Consider the following 14,727-nt stretch of genomic DNA (forward strand, 5'->3'; position numbering starts at 1 on the left):
AATCCTTCCATTGCCTACACACAGTTCTGACAATCATGACAAACAAACACACACACACACACACACACACACACACATGCGCAGGGAGGCGTCCCCGGGAGGCGTCCCCTTATGTTACATTCACAACTAGGGATATTTTATACCCCGTAGGGCTGGATTTGATCCATGGCTTAAAGGTTGCCTATGAGGTCCGCGGACAGCTCTCGCGACAGCACATTGTAATCATAATATATGTCTCTATTCATTAGTGTACAGTCAATACAACAAGAAACTCGGACTGTTTGCTGAGATTTAGTGCAAACATCTCACGGGAATCCATTTAATTTTGGACATTTGTCCTCATTGTGCCGTTCCCAGCCATTTTGCAAGCTCGTGCGAGTAAGGTGCGTGGAAGACACGGCGAAGCACTTGTTGTCCGGTATTGTCATCATTTTTATGCAAAGACAATATGAGAAATAAGCCGTGTCATACTTCACAGGGCCCCCCATTCATACACGGAGCCGCTATTTGGAAATTGTTATTGTCTCAAACAACAGTATTTGTCAAATGTGACCGGGAAAACTAGGCTCCTATAAGTGAAATGAAGTGACGTGTGACGCCAATAGGACGTTTCCACTGCTGCATAAAACCATTGGCTTGCATTGAGGGTTTTCAAGAAATAGGTTCGCTGACAACTTAGGATAATAAATGTTTCGCTTTCAGACAGATATCTCAAACGTGAAATCGCACCCAGCTGCTTGTGTAAAGCAAACAAATAGCCCCCCGTGTTAGGAGTCCTCCACTTGTGGTTTGATGAATGAAACCAGACAAAGGTAAATGGTTATTTAACTCATTTTGTAGTAACACTTTGGTAGAGTTTCCGAAATTACAGAGACACAAATGGGGCCCATAGTGTGCCACATATCCATCTCTCTTACCCACCGCAGCTTCAGTCCAATCTGACAGTGCATTTACTTCTCCCTTAGTGCACTTTGTACTTTGCTTTTATTTAATTAAATATAAGTACTAATAATGTTGTCATCACTGCAGAGGATAACGAACTTGGTGATAAATGTCTATAATAAATATAGCTGCTATTTGAAGCTTATTATTTCAATATTTGAAGTGTTGCATAATATACTAATTTGAGCTTCTGTCCAAGAGTCAAAAATAGTCCATAGCCTAAAGACAAAATATCACTTTTCCTAGAGTGCTCATGTGTTTTGCTTGTATTGCCTTTGCATAAACGTTAATTAGCAACACATGCCACCATTTCATCTGTTTTTGAACCATTGCTTTATATAGCCTGTAGTGTAACAATTGTATAACCGAATGCTCTCAGCAAGAGGATAAAAGATAGTTACTCTAGAGGGATTTAGAATACATTATGTGGAGCCAACCATCTGAAAGCTACGTTTAATAACCTAACAAACTATTTAGTCCAGAGCTACATAAAACAAAAACGACCTGGACTGTTGTGATGGCCATGGTGAAGCCATATTCATTCTCTTTGAAGAACAAACATTTATTCTCACATGCAGCCTTCCTCAGCATCCAGGAAACGATCCTCTGGATTATATTCCAAAAACACACCGGTTAAAGACAAACACGCTAAATAATTCCAGTGCTTAATCTGCTTTCAAGGCTGCGTTTTAGAGGTTGTGTAAAAATGTGTGTATTTTGTTTATTTTTGTTTAAATTCAGCATATTTTGCCTCCAGAAAAAAAACAGAAAGGAAAGTCCCCATCAGCTGATTATTCTGCAACTTCCCCCTGACCTAAAGCTGCATGAGAATCATATCCACAATAAGGAAACAACGATCCAACCTGAAGACATATCACATTTATGTTTGTACAGTAGCTTAGGCAACATCAAGGCGTCTGACAACTGACCCAGACAGGTCGATTGGGAGCTAATAGGTACAATATGCCTGAACAGACATTAATCATGAGAATGAAAACTGTATCCCTTTGAGAGAGCATTTAAGGACAGCCTAAAGCACAACCTATAGCATCATTCCAGCACGAGCGCGAGCTAATTAATACCTTAATAGTGTAGCCTTTGAACGAGACAGGCAATACAAACAAATAACCCACTGGCACGAATACCCCTCCCCCAATCCTATAAGACAGATAACAAATATGGCGATATCAAATTCAGACATTGCAACGTGCTACATGCAGTTCAGCTCCTGTCCTTCTGTCCCTCAGCAGATGAAGATGTGGGCAATATGGCACACAAGCAACACGTCTGATGATGAAGGAGGGGGGTGGACTAACAGGCAAATGTAATAATTGGCACACCTAAACCCCATTTTCTTCTTCATGACGCTTTCCAATATCACATTTTACCACTCAAGGTGCGAGTGTAACGCTGTATTGACAGTGAGGGTTGATCAAGGTCCATAATTGGCCTTCCTGTGTCATTTGTGGAGCATATGGAGACAAAACGCACATACAGAGACAGACCAATGTAAGGACAGAAACTCTATGTAACCCATCTAACACATTGAGGACTTATCGATGTACTCATTACACTCTGAATGTATCAGGCAAACCAAGGCCACATCTCTTTCTGTCTCTCTCTCTCTCTCTCTCTCTCTCTCTCTCTCTGTCTTTCTCTCTCTGTCTCTCTCTCTCTCTCTCTCTCTCACACACACACACACACACACACACACACACACACACACACACAGCTTGCTTTCCTTCTTACACGTTTCCCCTCTCATTTGTCTCTGCACTGGTTCCACAGTCTCTCCACCCTTCTCTCTATTTCTTTCTTGCTTTCTTTCTTTCCCTCCCTCCCTCCTCTCTTTTCCCACACAATGCATCACACTCGGTGTTCCTATCGACTGGCTTACATGCTGTAAAATACATTTTCCAGATTGATCACGCATATCACAGCAGCTTTGCAGCGGGGCCTAACCCTTTTGCCACGCCCACATCAATATTGAGGCATTCACTATCAAGGCATAGTTTTTATAAGAACGGGGGAGAGGGGAATATTGTTTGGTTTGTGAAGAATCACCTTGATTAAGCCACATGAGGCAGGATAGAGGTGGCTCTGTGTGGTGCGCAGGCTTCCCTTGCTGTCTGGGAAAAATATGAAACATTAATGCGCTCACAGGCTGGCAGAGAGCTCACTGCTGTAGTTCCTCACGTAGCTATATCCTCCCCTCCTTTGTGTTAGCATTGCCAGTTGTGTCAGTGGGTCAGTTAAAATGTAGGATTTTGTGTAATTACCACACGTAATCCCGTGTATCACCTCGTTTTTTAGTGGTATGGATGTAATAGAGGCAGAATTATATGTTTCGGTACAAGGCAATGACTCAGTAACTGTAGGCTGCACTTGCGCTTTACTTATTGGAACCAGGAGCGCACAGAGACAACAGATCCCCTCAGATGATATAAAATAAGACCGAGAATCTTGACATTTGCTTCCAGGAAAATGCTTGAGAATGAGACATTGTTGCCTATTTCTTTTTTTAATAGTACAGTCACCATCACACAACTTCATCAACCGACCCTTCTGCAAAAAGCTGCATCATGGAGTAAGCAAATTGAAGGCAACAACCAATAAAATTCAAGAAACAATGAAAATTTTCAAGACGAAACAAACAAAATGTATTTGAAATGATATATTAAAAGTGCTTTTGATTTTCATGTCTCTCCTCTTTGACTGATGATCGACTCCACACGCACTCATGGCCCGGGGAAAGGCGCCCCAGACGTCCTCGCAGTAAAAATGTCCTGGAGGTCAGTTTGCTGCTGTTGCAGGTCCATCGTATCAATTGGGGAAAAAGTTCAACCATCAGTGGTGATATTGTCATAGCGATTAGACTGTTTCTTATTTGTCTAAATTTCTTTATTTTTCTGTTTTTAAATTCTCACTTCAATTTTAATTCTTGGAGAACATAGCTTCGACAACATATATCGCACTCATTATAAGAAGCAAAAGGTTATATCAAAAAATTATTAGTATAGAATCACAGAAACCCTGGTTTAGAACCAGAAAAAATACAAAACAGAGAGGTACATAGACACAGGACAATTCTTATAATTGCTTGGAAACATTATTTTCCCGCTAAGTCTTGATTCTTTTTTTCTTACTGCGCATATGATGTTTTTCATTTTATTTGTATTTTTTACAAAAAAAAAGGAAAATAAAGACTAGTATTTTACAAAATGAAAAGTATTGTTCTTGACGATGAGGGTGGATTTATACAGGTGTAAAGTCCAGTTCCAATATTTTTCTGTACATAATGTATTCCATCTCAGTCCCAGAAGACAGAAAAAAAGTAATGTCTCCCAAGTTTCTCAGAAAAGGTCCTATATATAGTCTTCTTGGAGGAGGATGGGGTGAGGGGTGCAGAATTTTGGTCCTTTTTTCCTCTTTTTTTTTCCACTTTCATATTAGGATCATTGGATGGACATGTAAGGCCAGTTGAAGCTGCTCCCGGATAATAGCATATCCCTGATGAGGGTTTCAATAGGAGTTTTACCTACCAAGCGGACGAAGAACAGCTGCTCGATTACCGACGATGAGACGGTGCGCAGAGAGGGCAGCCGCAGCAGGAGCTTCCCAAAGCGGCTGGGCTGGTTCGGGTACTGGCTCCTCACGTACTCCTCCAGGGCGCACTGGGATTTCTCCTGTAGGCTCTCGATGTGAGCAGCGTCCGACAGGCCGCAAGCGTCTGAGAAACACATACCAAAAACACTGTGGTTAGGCTCGTTACGTCTCAAATACCTCAAGGTACAACATATTGTGAAAGAAATCCCTTTGCTGTTAAACTTTAACATGTCGCAGTGAAACAATATGTTTAGGCTACAATGTATGTTAAAATATTATATAATTAAATCAGACTCTCAGGTCACCAAGCTTGCAGAAAATAAACAGTTGTATTTAAATACACATATTACTTTTCCATTATATATATTTTAAATGTATAGAACTCAAATTACACTGCTGACAATTTCGCTTAATATTTTTCTGTGCAAAATATGAACACAAAAGCACATGGACAATTTTAGCCTCATGTGGGCTTAGCTTTGGCAAGTGCACACCTTGCCATACCCAATTTATGTCCTGCAGAAGCACTCTGGTTATCATTCAACATCAGCCTTTTACGTGTTATTGACAAAGTGGAATGAACAAACACCTTGGCCAAACATGCTACATCACACTGAGCGAGTGGGACTGTCATACAGAATAAACAAGGGGCTTGCTGCTGGAGTAGGGGATGCACAAGTCAGTGGAGGATATCTCTGCCTGCTCTTACAACAATCAACAAGAATATAGAGTTAAATGTCATGAAAGCAGTGTTGTTAGCGTGTTGAGGAAGAACTGATGGGGCAACGGAGCAAAGGCGAAAGGTAGGGTATAAAGGCCATTGCTCTTGATGTCTGGACTCAGGGGATTCAAGTATAAGGAAACATAAACGGCACTGATGAATCTGAAATTACACTGGATGTAATGTGACCTAATTACTCTGCAGTAAGCTGTTAAGTCATTTCGCCGCTCTTCTCTCCATAGACCACTCTTGGCCTGTTTTTCGATGGAGCCTATAGGACAGGCCGCTGGAAGCAATCAAATTTATTAGAGGAGGTGAAGTCAATAGTCACGCAGAAGCGACATAAAATGTCACAAAATGAGCCTGTGCAACAACGCAGGCGAGACGCGTGTTTTGGTGCTCACTGGTGGGTTATGCAGCTCTGTGCAGCCACGCTTCAGTATAGACAAAATCATATAAGGCTTGTTAGTGTCGTACGACATTTTAGCCCGTTATAAAGAGCTGTGTTTTTTTCACACAACCCAAGCAGGCGTGTTCTATTAACTGCTGTAAACGCAAGCAGCATAACCGCTGGCATATATGGTCCCACATGGAGTCTAGGCTGTCCTCAAAAGATTCTGTATTGAGCTGTGCTTTTGTAGAAACTACACAAGAAAGACAGCTTTAGTTTTCAAGCAGTAATACATAAAACACAGGACAGAGGCTTTTAAGCCTAGTCGTGATTGCGCGGTGCTATAACTCACTATGGCCAGACACAATAACCTTATGAACCCGGGGGCAACGCTGAGATCTCGGGGTGATTTACTGTGACCTTAGTCCAGCCGGTCAAAGCCCCATGTATGCAAATCCCTTTGGATTAACGCTGAGTGTCCCTTTTAAAATATACTGCAATCAATAAGGTTGAAATTAATTACATTTGGAAATTTCTGGTAAAATATAATACTTGAATGTTGCAATGCAGAGATATAAGGGGTTCGAGGTATTACAGGGAATAGGCTGCATTTGAATGTATGCGTCAAGAGAAAGCTGGTCAAAGACACCCCCTAGTTCTCCATTAGGCCTGCCTGCAACCCTGCACCCCACTGCCTCAATAGACTGAGACATGGGAGCAGATAGCTTCCAGATTCGCAAACGACTATTTCTGTGGTAGGTTAGCAAAGGCACAAACTGCATCGTGCACACGTGGATATACGGACTTCATGTAAGACAATGATCCTGATCTGTCTGTGGTGAAATGGTTTAGCCTGGCCACCATTATTTATGCATCAAATACTGACAAGTCTGGTGTTATTAAAGGCAAACAATCCACGCTGGTCTTGGCAAAGTGCCACATGACTTGTTATAGCCAACACCAGTTGTAGACTAACTAAATGATCTGTTGGAAAACATGGAGGATGTTAATGTGTGTATGAAGTTTATCTGGGTAATCTGGGGTGAATTACTGAAACGCCGTGCAATAGGAAAAAATAGCCAAATGTCAGTGCACACGGAACATTGAATCTAAGAGGATGTCACAACACAGGCAAAGTATGTATTTATTTGTGTAACTGAAAAGTAATTATTATGGCTCCTGCAACTAAAAATATAGAAACATAGAAAGTTCTCTAACTGAAAGAATAACATTTATGGTAATATTCGCCAAAAAAAGGGAAATGTAATGTTGAAGGTTGTTTAGTAGTATGGAATACAATCTCTAAGTTCCTTTTTACAAGTGTGGTGAGCATTAAAACTTTGGATAATTTAGATCCTAATTATACATTGGTATTATTGTTTGATGCACACTACATAACATTTTAATATGGTGTTAGAGAATATATCAATAATATAATGCAATAGAATTAAATATAATATAATAGAATGCAATATAAAAACAGTAAAGGCAATGTATATATGCAGTTGTACATCCCTGTGATGTTAAGTAAATAATAAACACTAATTATTGAAATATGCTCGAAGATAAGTGTAACCACTTAATATAAAATGGAGTTGTGACGCTTTCTAGCCATATTGAAAGGGGGAATTATTTCAATACAACTCCAAATCTTAAAACTACAGTAAAACTGAATATTGTATTACTAACGTGTCCAATTATAGGATAAGTACAACTGTGTTACATAATTTTGAAATGGGCCAAATATGAGACAATGAGGTCAAAACTTTGAGGTAAGTTCTAAAGTAGTTTGGGGCCTGTAAGTGAGTTTAGACTTTCCCTTTCCTTCCAATCATCACCGGACTCCCTTGACATAACAGCCCTAATGGCATCACGCGTACACAACCAACTCCAAAATAGCATCTAAATTACGCACCGAGAGTAAATGAGGACCTTTTAGGACCTTGCCCCAGTCAGCCATCAATTAAGCTATCAACAATGTAGGTTACTTTTGGAAATAGATGCTGATGACTTTTCAAAGTGTGTGCGACAAGAGAAACTATCCTCAATAACTTTAGATAAATTAATAGGTCAGCTAAGATTAATCTACAAACAATATACAGCAGTGCTGCTCTGAGTCCTACAGAAGCGATGCACTGACATATGAGTCAACTTCCATCAGCTTTTTTTGATCTCAGCCTGCTAAGGATTATTTCCTGCCCCCCAAGACATGTGTTTGTGCACGCAAAACAAGGATAAAAGCATGCACCAACACTCATAAATGCATCAGCTGTCATATATCACACAGTGATAGACTATTTCATCTTTACGCTCGATTATTTGACACCTGTTCCAAAATTTATGGACAAGAACCTACAAGGTCGCTCTCGGCTCAGACGTGTTCAAAAAAGTTTAAACTCAACAATTATAAAATATTTACATATATGAGATTTTCAACTATATCCGACTTACAGCGCACTGAACTGAGTGTTACACTACCATAACTTGATGCGCTCACTCAATCTGGATTTGTTTACACGTCTTATGCTGCGGCTACAACTGATATGGGAATGTATGTAAGTGGATATGTAGCAAGCTGTTGACAAAATTGCTATTCCATCGGCAACACAAACATCTCGTAAACTCAGATTTGTGACCAGCCCATACTTGACAGCCATATTCTCGGTGCCACAGTGTTTGGAGCCTCGCTCCCAGTAACATTACTGCAACTAGGCCCCATTTGATTATAGTGTGTATAGTGTTCCTATGTGACATGTCGGACACCCACCTGATGTAAAAAGCACGATGGCCTTGAGGCAGCTGTACTCTGCCGAGTCTACGTGCAGGGTCTTAAGCTTCTCCACTTGCTCCTGGAAGATCCGGATGTGATCCATGAAAGCCACGACGCGGTCCGCGGACATCGGGGAGGCGTGGAGGCCCGCCGCGGCGAGCAGTGGGGCCACATGCAGAGGCATGGAGCACTGGGCCGCGTTAAGCACAAACAACTCGCTCCACGTCAGCCTGAGAAGGGACACCTGGTCGGTGATCTGCAGGTCGGGAAAGAAAGGGATGTTTCTTGCCCACTCCACGGCGCTGAAGAGCAAGCGAGCCGCCAGCTCGCAGATGTTCTCGATGCCCATGATATTGTTGGGCTGCATGCACTGGCTGCCGTACCGGGACGTCGGGTAAGGCTCGGCCCGCAGCAATAACGAGATGTATCCGGACAGATAGCAATGGCCATTCAGAGGGTCCCCGTTCGTCAGCGCGTACTGGCCTGGGTTGGGCTGAGTTGGAGGCATTCGTCCTCGCTGAACCGCTAACAAAAAGAGAGAGAAAAAGAGGAAATGTGCATCCCGGACTGATAAACATTGTTCATGAGCAATACAACCGCAAAGCAAGCTACAGCTTGTGTGTTTCTCCTCAGTAAAACGGCATGTACTGAAATCTAAATTCAGCACGCTTTTTCAAAACATATTGACTAGTGTATGCCGTTTGTAAGAGCAAATTAATACATTAACAGCATAAACATCTCATCAAAACAGATGTGCTGTGTCCCCTAACCTTCACACTGCTTGCATTTGTATTTAGCACTGCACGCTACATGGGCTGTATGCAACATGAAAATACAATCTCTTTTAAACAGTAAACACACACAATTTTCAGCTAAAACTAAAGTACATTTAACACATGTAGTATTGTGAGTCATGTAAGTATTTTAAGGCGTATTTGCATTTTGCATGCAGTACCCTCCACTGATTACGTTACCATTATATTTACGTGGGGTTTTGTTTATATTAATAATTATTCATTGTGGCCAAACATATTACGTATTTGATTGATAATTACTGTTTAACGCAATCACATTCACACATTTTACCCACATCAAAAGGTCAACTGGGAATAAAATGAATTCAGCTGTTGTTTAATATTTAAAAAATAAAATATTAATGTAAATCAGGGCTTGTAGTTTGTACTGTAAATAGTACATTTTAAATAAGGGATGTTTGCATGAATTGGAATTAAACACCTGACATACAGAGGAAAGTTATACGGCCTGTAATGCACCAGGCAAAACAATGTGCCATGAACAACTTTAGCGGCATTATTCAGTGTGGCTCAGCTGTCTAGTCAGCATGAGGAGCTAGAGAGAGACGTGGGTTTGTAGTGTGTTCATTCTACATTCACACACACAGATTACAAACCCTACTGTACGACTATAAATTAGTAAACTGCCCATACTTGTGGAAGGGACTATTAGCCTTTGCACACTGTACACACACACACACACACACACACACACACACACACACACACACACACACACACACACACACACACACACACACACACACACACACACACACATACACACGACCCTTCTTCTGCTCTAAAACCTATACGTAAAAAAGGGCCTGTTAGACCAAATTCATTTGCTTGATAATAGTAAAATTTAGACTGCATGAGAAACATAATAAAAGGGTCAGCTAGACGAGCCGCTTTGTTCAGGCGACCTGCATTCACAAACACAGCTGCACTGGCCTTTTACCTCTCTTACATAGGCAGAAAGACTAATTATTCATGCAAACATCCCTAAAAAACATGGATGGAGACTGCAGTATGCCCAGCCATATGCCTGTGACCTTAATGCAACATGGCAGCCCTGTTCGTCTGCTACTAGGATGCGTAATCATGAGTGGTTTTAAAAAAGCATATTCACCTTCCCGCCGCATTCCCACTTTTAAACATTTCTTCAGCCGGCAGTATTGGCACTGATTTCGGTGGTGCTGGTCAATGGGACAGTTCCTATTGGCACGACATGAGTATGTTAAGTTCCTCCGTACACTCCTCTTGAAGAAACTTTTGCATCCCTCGCAGGTGAACTGGCCATAGTGTTTGCCGCTCGATTTGTCTCCGCAAACCACACATTCAATATGCTGCTGACTCTGTCCCGAATTTTGACTCCCCTTTTCCCCAGCAGTCCCCGGTGTGGACGGGGGTCCCGGCTGGCTGGGGGTCTGCGGAGTGTGCGGCGCCGCCGACGCCGCCTGCTGCTGCTCCCTCGCCGGCTGCGCTGCTGGGTTGGGGCCGCTCGGAGGTCCTCCGGCCACGTCTTCCTGCGGATCTCTCCAGACGCTAACTACCATTGCCATATCTCGGCCCCTGAAAGTGCTATAAAGCGAAATGATCGCCGGTGTTTATGTAGCGTACAGGAGAAAAAAAATGAGATCTGAAAAGACGGGGCAGTGCAAAGTCAAATCGCAACACGCAATCTCATATGGGGTAAGAAGGAGAGTACAACGCGATCAATACATTCAAAATACAGGGGGGCGATTGAATAGGCACCCGATCAGGATATGCAAGTGTCGGGAGGCCAGTTCCAGGGTAAATTGCAGCCAGCCATTCAGGAATCCCTATCTTGAAGGAAAACAAGAGTCCAGTCGTAACAAATTGCAGTTTGATATAAAATAGCCACAAAGGAAAGGCAGGAGCGAATCAGATGGACGCAGGAACGAGTAAAAAAACCTTTTGCTGGAAAGACACGCGATCCAAAGTGCTGCGGAGATAAATTCCTTTCTCTTTTCTTCCCCTTGCTCCTTTACACTCCCGTCTTCGCCGTATAGGAGGGGAGGAAAAACTGAAGAGCCGGATTTTTACATCTATATACTAAATAAAGCTCATCATCTCGCCCAGCAGCGAAAGAAAACCGCGTCGCCGAATGAAGTGCCCATGTATAGTTTCACCTCGCTCCAGCAGGAGGAATGGAGATACGAAGAGAAAAGATAAAAAAAGAAGACCAACACCAACAACTAATAGAATATGCAAGAAGAAGGAGAGACCCAAAAATGAATGCGCTTAAACGGGAGGACCAGCAGAGCAATGTTTCCGAAACGGGGGATCTGCGCGAATGTCTGTATATAGTGAACTTTGACACTACTATTGAAACTGACACGTTTCTATGGAGATCGCTGCGCCTTATATGGTGCTCATGTCAAGGAGCCAAGAGAGGGGCTGCTGGAGACTGATAATCAAAGGCGACTGACTGGCCAGAGCCCTGCATAGAGGAGGAGGAGAGGAGGAGAGGGGGGAGATAGGGAGAGAGAGAAAATGGGAGGCTAAGGTTATAGCCAAGCCCTCTCTTTCTCTCCATTGGTTAGAGTCCCCCACCGTTCATTCACTGCAAAAAATGTCCATCTCGATAAGTCATTGGGTCTCGTGTTCAAATCTTGAAATGCTATATTTTGTTCTGAAAACACAGTAGAAAAAAATGCAAGTGCAGTTTATAGAATTCCGCTTGTTTCCAATCGCAGTCCAAGTTGGTTGTAGCATATTTAGGAGTCAATATCATGAAATAAAGCAGAGTATGCAGGGGGATTCCTTTATAAATGAACAATGGATGTAATAACATTTACAGTGATGGGTCGATTGGCATTGGAAACTAGTGGAAGCATCTTGCCCCGATGGAAGATTCAGTCTCCTGTTTTGGTAAATCCAAGATTTCCAGACTCAATACGGAACTGACTAATGTCAGGGGATGGATATTTTTTGCAGTGTTGCAATCTACGGCTGGAGGAACTGGGGGGCTCTGACAGGCACAATTTACATTGAGCTCGCCCCGCGCTGCTATTTACTTTGAAACCTGATTAGTATGGGCCGTCTATTGTCACCAAAAAGAGGAAGAAACCCTGAATAGAATAGCAGAAAAAGCGGGGTAAAGGCAAGGGGGGGACAAAGCTTTTACGCACTACAAATAAACCAAAAACTGTGCGCAGCGGCGAAAAGGGGCACTCTGGTTCAGAAATTCCCCAAAGTTTCAAAATGGTTTGTCTTGGACTCGTATCTTTATTATAAAATTAACGGATGCCATGATTGATTTGAAGCGGATTTATATTTCCACACGTTGTTTTGTCTTTGGCATGCGCATTGCGGTACATCCTCGTCTGTAATCGGCACAGTCTCGCTGATTAAAACTTACAATTTAGTCAAAACGAGCTTATAAAAGGGAGGAAAATGTCAATGGGGGGAATGATGCATAAAAGACAGTGTGTTATACTAACGGGATGTCGTGCCAGCGGCCGAAAATCTCTAAAATTAGACGGAGCAATAAGCAATATTCAATAATTACCGAGGTCCTGTAGTCTCTACAATCACTAAGCTGGTGTCACATTATGTCTTAATAATGACAGTAATTCTAAATCATGTGAAGTTGCTGGGAATCTGCATGGGGATTCCGGCTTTTTTGTATCAGGGTTTCTGCAGGCTTACTACCTCTCAACTCAAAAATGTCTGGATCGCGCTGCCATCTAGCGTACATTGTACAATTACAACCTCATATTAATGCATGCACAAGTCACCAGACATGAATTTTTTAAACTTAAAAGTTGATTTAAAAAATAAAATAAGATGCCATTTTGCGTACCGTTTCCTCTCGTCTATTCTTTTTTTAAACTTTCTCCAAAGTACAACCTTTTGATGTTAAGGTTTGTATAGCGGAGAAAAAAGAACTTTCAAAAAACAATAATAAATATAAATTATATTACAACACAATAATAATAGTCCCAAAAGTGCGCTAGCGTTTTGATTGCATGTGATTTAGATAAACATAAAGTCTAAATGATGTGCGTAAATCATTTCAAAAACATGGTAATACACCATATTGGAAAAGAATAAGCATTCATAATACATTAATTATGATTTAATACAAATAAACTAAGTTGTTGTATGAAGATCTTTAACCACACAAAGATATTAGCAGATATATTGGAGCGTAAATATGTAAGTGCCACCTTTGGAAACGCACAGGAGGGATGGGTTGTTTTTTAAGTATTCAGCAAGAGCTCTCTCTCCCGTCCCTGTCTCGGACACTCCACTGAAACTCCCCGGCCATATCTCCAGCTCTTTGAAAAGGTGAAACCAATAAGATTAAATCGGACAAAGAATTTTTTTCTGTAAGTGTATCATTAAGATTTAACTCCACAGATTGGAAAGGGGCTCCGCAGGAGAAGAGGAGATGAGAGTGAGAGGGGCAGCGAATGGGAGCAGGGTAGGGGCTCTAATAGAAAGCTGGGAAACGGCGAGAGAAAAAGGAGAAAGTGGACAGCAGGACATTAAAAGAAGAAGCACCAGCCACGGCGGTTACCAGTAGAGGAGCAGCTTTCTACCTGGATAAAACCAGCTACCGATAAGGCAAGTACAATATTTATTTCTCACTTCTCCTACGTTACACACGCATGGCTCTGAATGCAAGACTGAATTATCTGTGTCACGCCACAGGACCGTTAACTTCAAACCATGTAGCCGACCCGGGCAGTGTCAGAGTCCCAACTTTTTAAATACTGGACAGTTGCATCTTCTCTCCACATCATCACCGATTATGATACTCGTCCCCCCCGTTTTCCAGCTGTCCTCACTGATTTGTACATCAGATAGTTATTACAGGCTGCTTGTAGTACCGCTGGACATAGGAGCGTTTTTTTTTTTGCACGTCCCGTCCCTCACCTGCAAGGCTATTTGTTGTTTGAGCACATAATGAAAAGATCGATAGCAGGCTGTTTGTCTCAGCGATAGTGTCACCGGATTAAAAGGCTGATCAAGAAGACCAACCGTCGCCCATCTTTTAGGCTGTTTTCCAATAGCCAGTTTAGCCACAATACTGTCAGATGCAAATATTACAGATTGGCGCAAAATCTCATGCACCGGCAAGAACACGTTGTATGTGAGAAAAGACTGCAGCGAGGAAATGTGAGATGGCATACAATGGGATTTATTTAAACAGCATTATCGATGTAAAGGGATTGCAATGAAAACTGATTTAAAATAAATGATGTAGTACGGTAGGCCAGGTTCGCCTATTCTAGGTCACTCAGTTTGTAAAAGAACCTTACATAACAACATTTAACTTCTTATCTTCTCATGGATGCATAACGTTCATCCAAATCAATCATTTTACGTGAGCCAAGAAACATTTATTTTTCATTTCCAATTCTCTAAGTAGTCTACCTTTTTTTATTTGGACAGCAAAATATGACTAATCTGTTAAATGATTGAAAACGTGCAAAGACTTACATAATCACATTATTATTAAACATGT

The 14,727-nt window shown here is 41.8% G+C and overlaps 1 protein-coding gene across 1 annotated transcript; it reads right to left on the minus strand.

Annotated features, from left to right (window-relative positions):
- Positions 1-2,810: 2,810 nt before the first annotated feature.
- Positions 2,811-11,678, minus strand: nr2f1a (nuclear receptor subfamily 2, group F, member 1a). The gene is made up of 3 exons (XM_078250491.1): positions 10,357-11,678; positions 8,428-8,955; positions 2,811-4,672 (listed from the first exon to the last, which is right to left on the minus strand). The coding sequence occupies exons 1-3, from the start codon at positions 10,787-10,789 to the stop codon at positions 4,398-4,400; spliced, it is 1,236 nt and encodes a 411-aa protein (XP_078106617.1). The 5' UTR covers positions 10,790-11,678; the 3' UTR covers positions 2,811-4,397.
- Between the last annotated feature and the right edge of the window lie 3,049 nt (positions 11,679-14,727).

Source organism: Sander vitreus, chromosome 5, assembly GCF_031162955.1.
Source record: "Sander vitreus isolate 19-12246 chromosome 5, sanVit1, whole genome shotgun sequence".
NCBI classification, from domain to species: domain Eukaryota; kingdom Metazoa; phylum Chordata; class Actinopteri; order Perciformes; family Percidae; genus Sander; species Sander vitreus.

Coding starts and splice junctions, on each gene's coding strand:
- nr2f1a (XM_078250491.1), bottom strand. CDS start 10,789: ATGGCAATGGTAGTTAGCGTCTGGAGAGATCCGCAGGAAGACGTGGCC. Junction 8,956..10,356: donor AGTGGGAATGCGGCGGGAAG/GTGAATATGCTT, acceptor TCTTTTTGTTAG/CGGTTCAGCGAGGACGAATG. Junction 4,673..8,427: donor CATCGTGCTTTTTACATCAG/GTGGGTGTCCGA, acceptor TGTGTTTCTCAG/ACGCTTGCGGCCTGTCGGAC.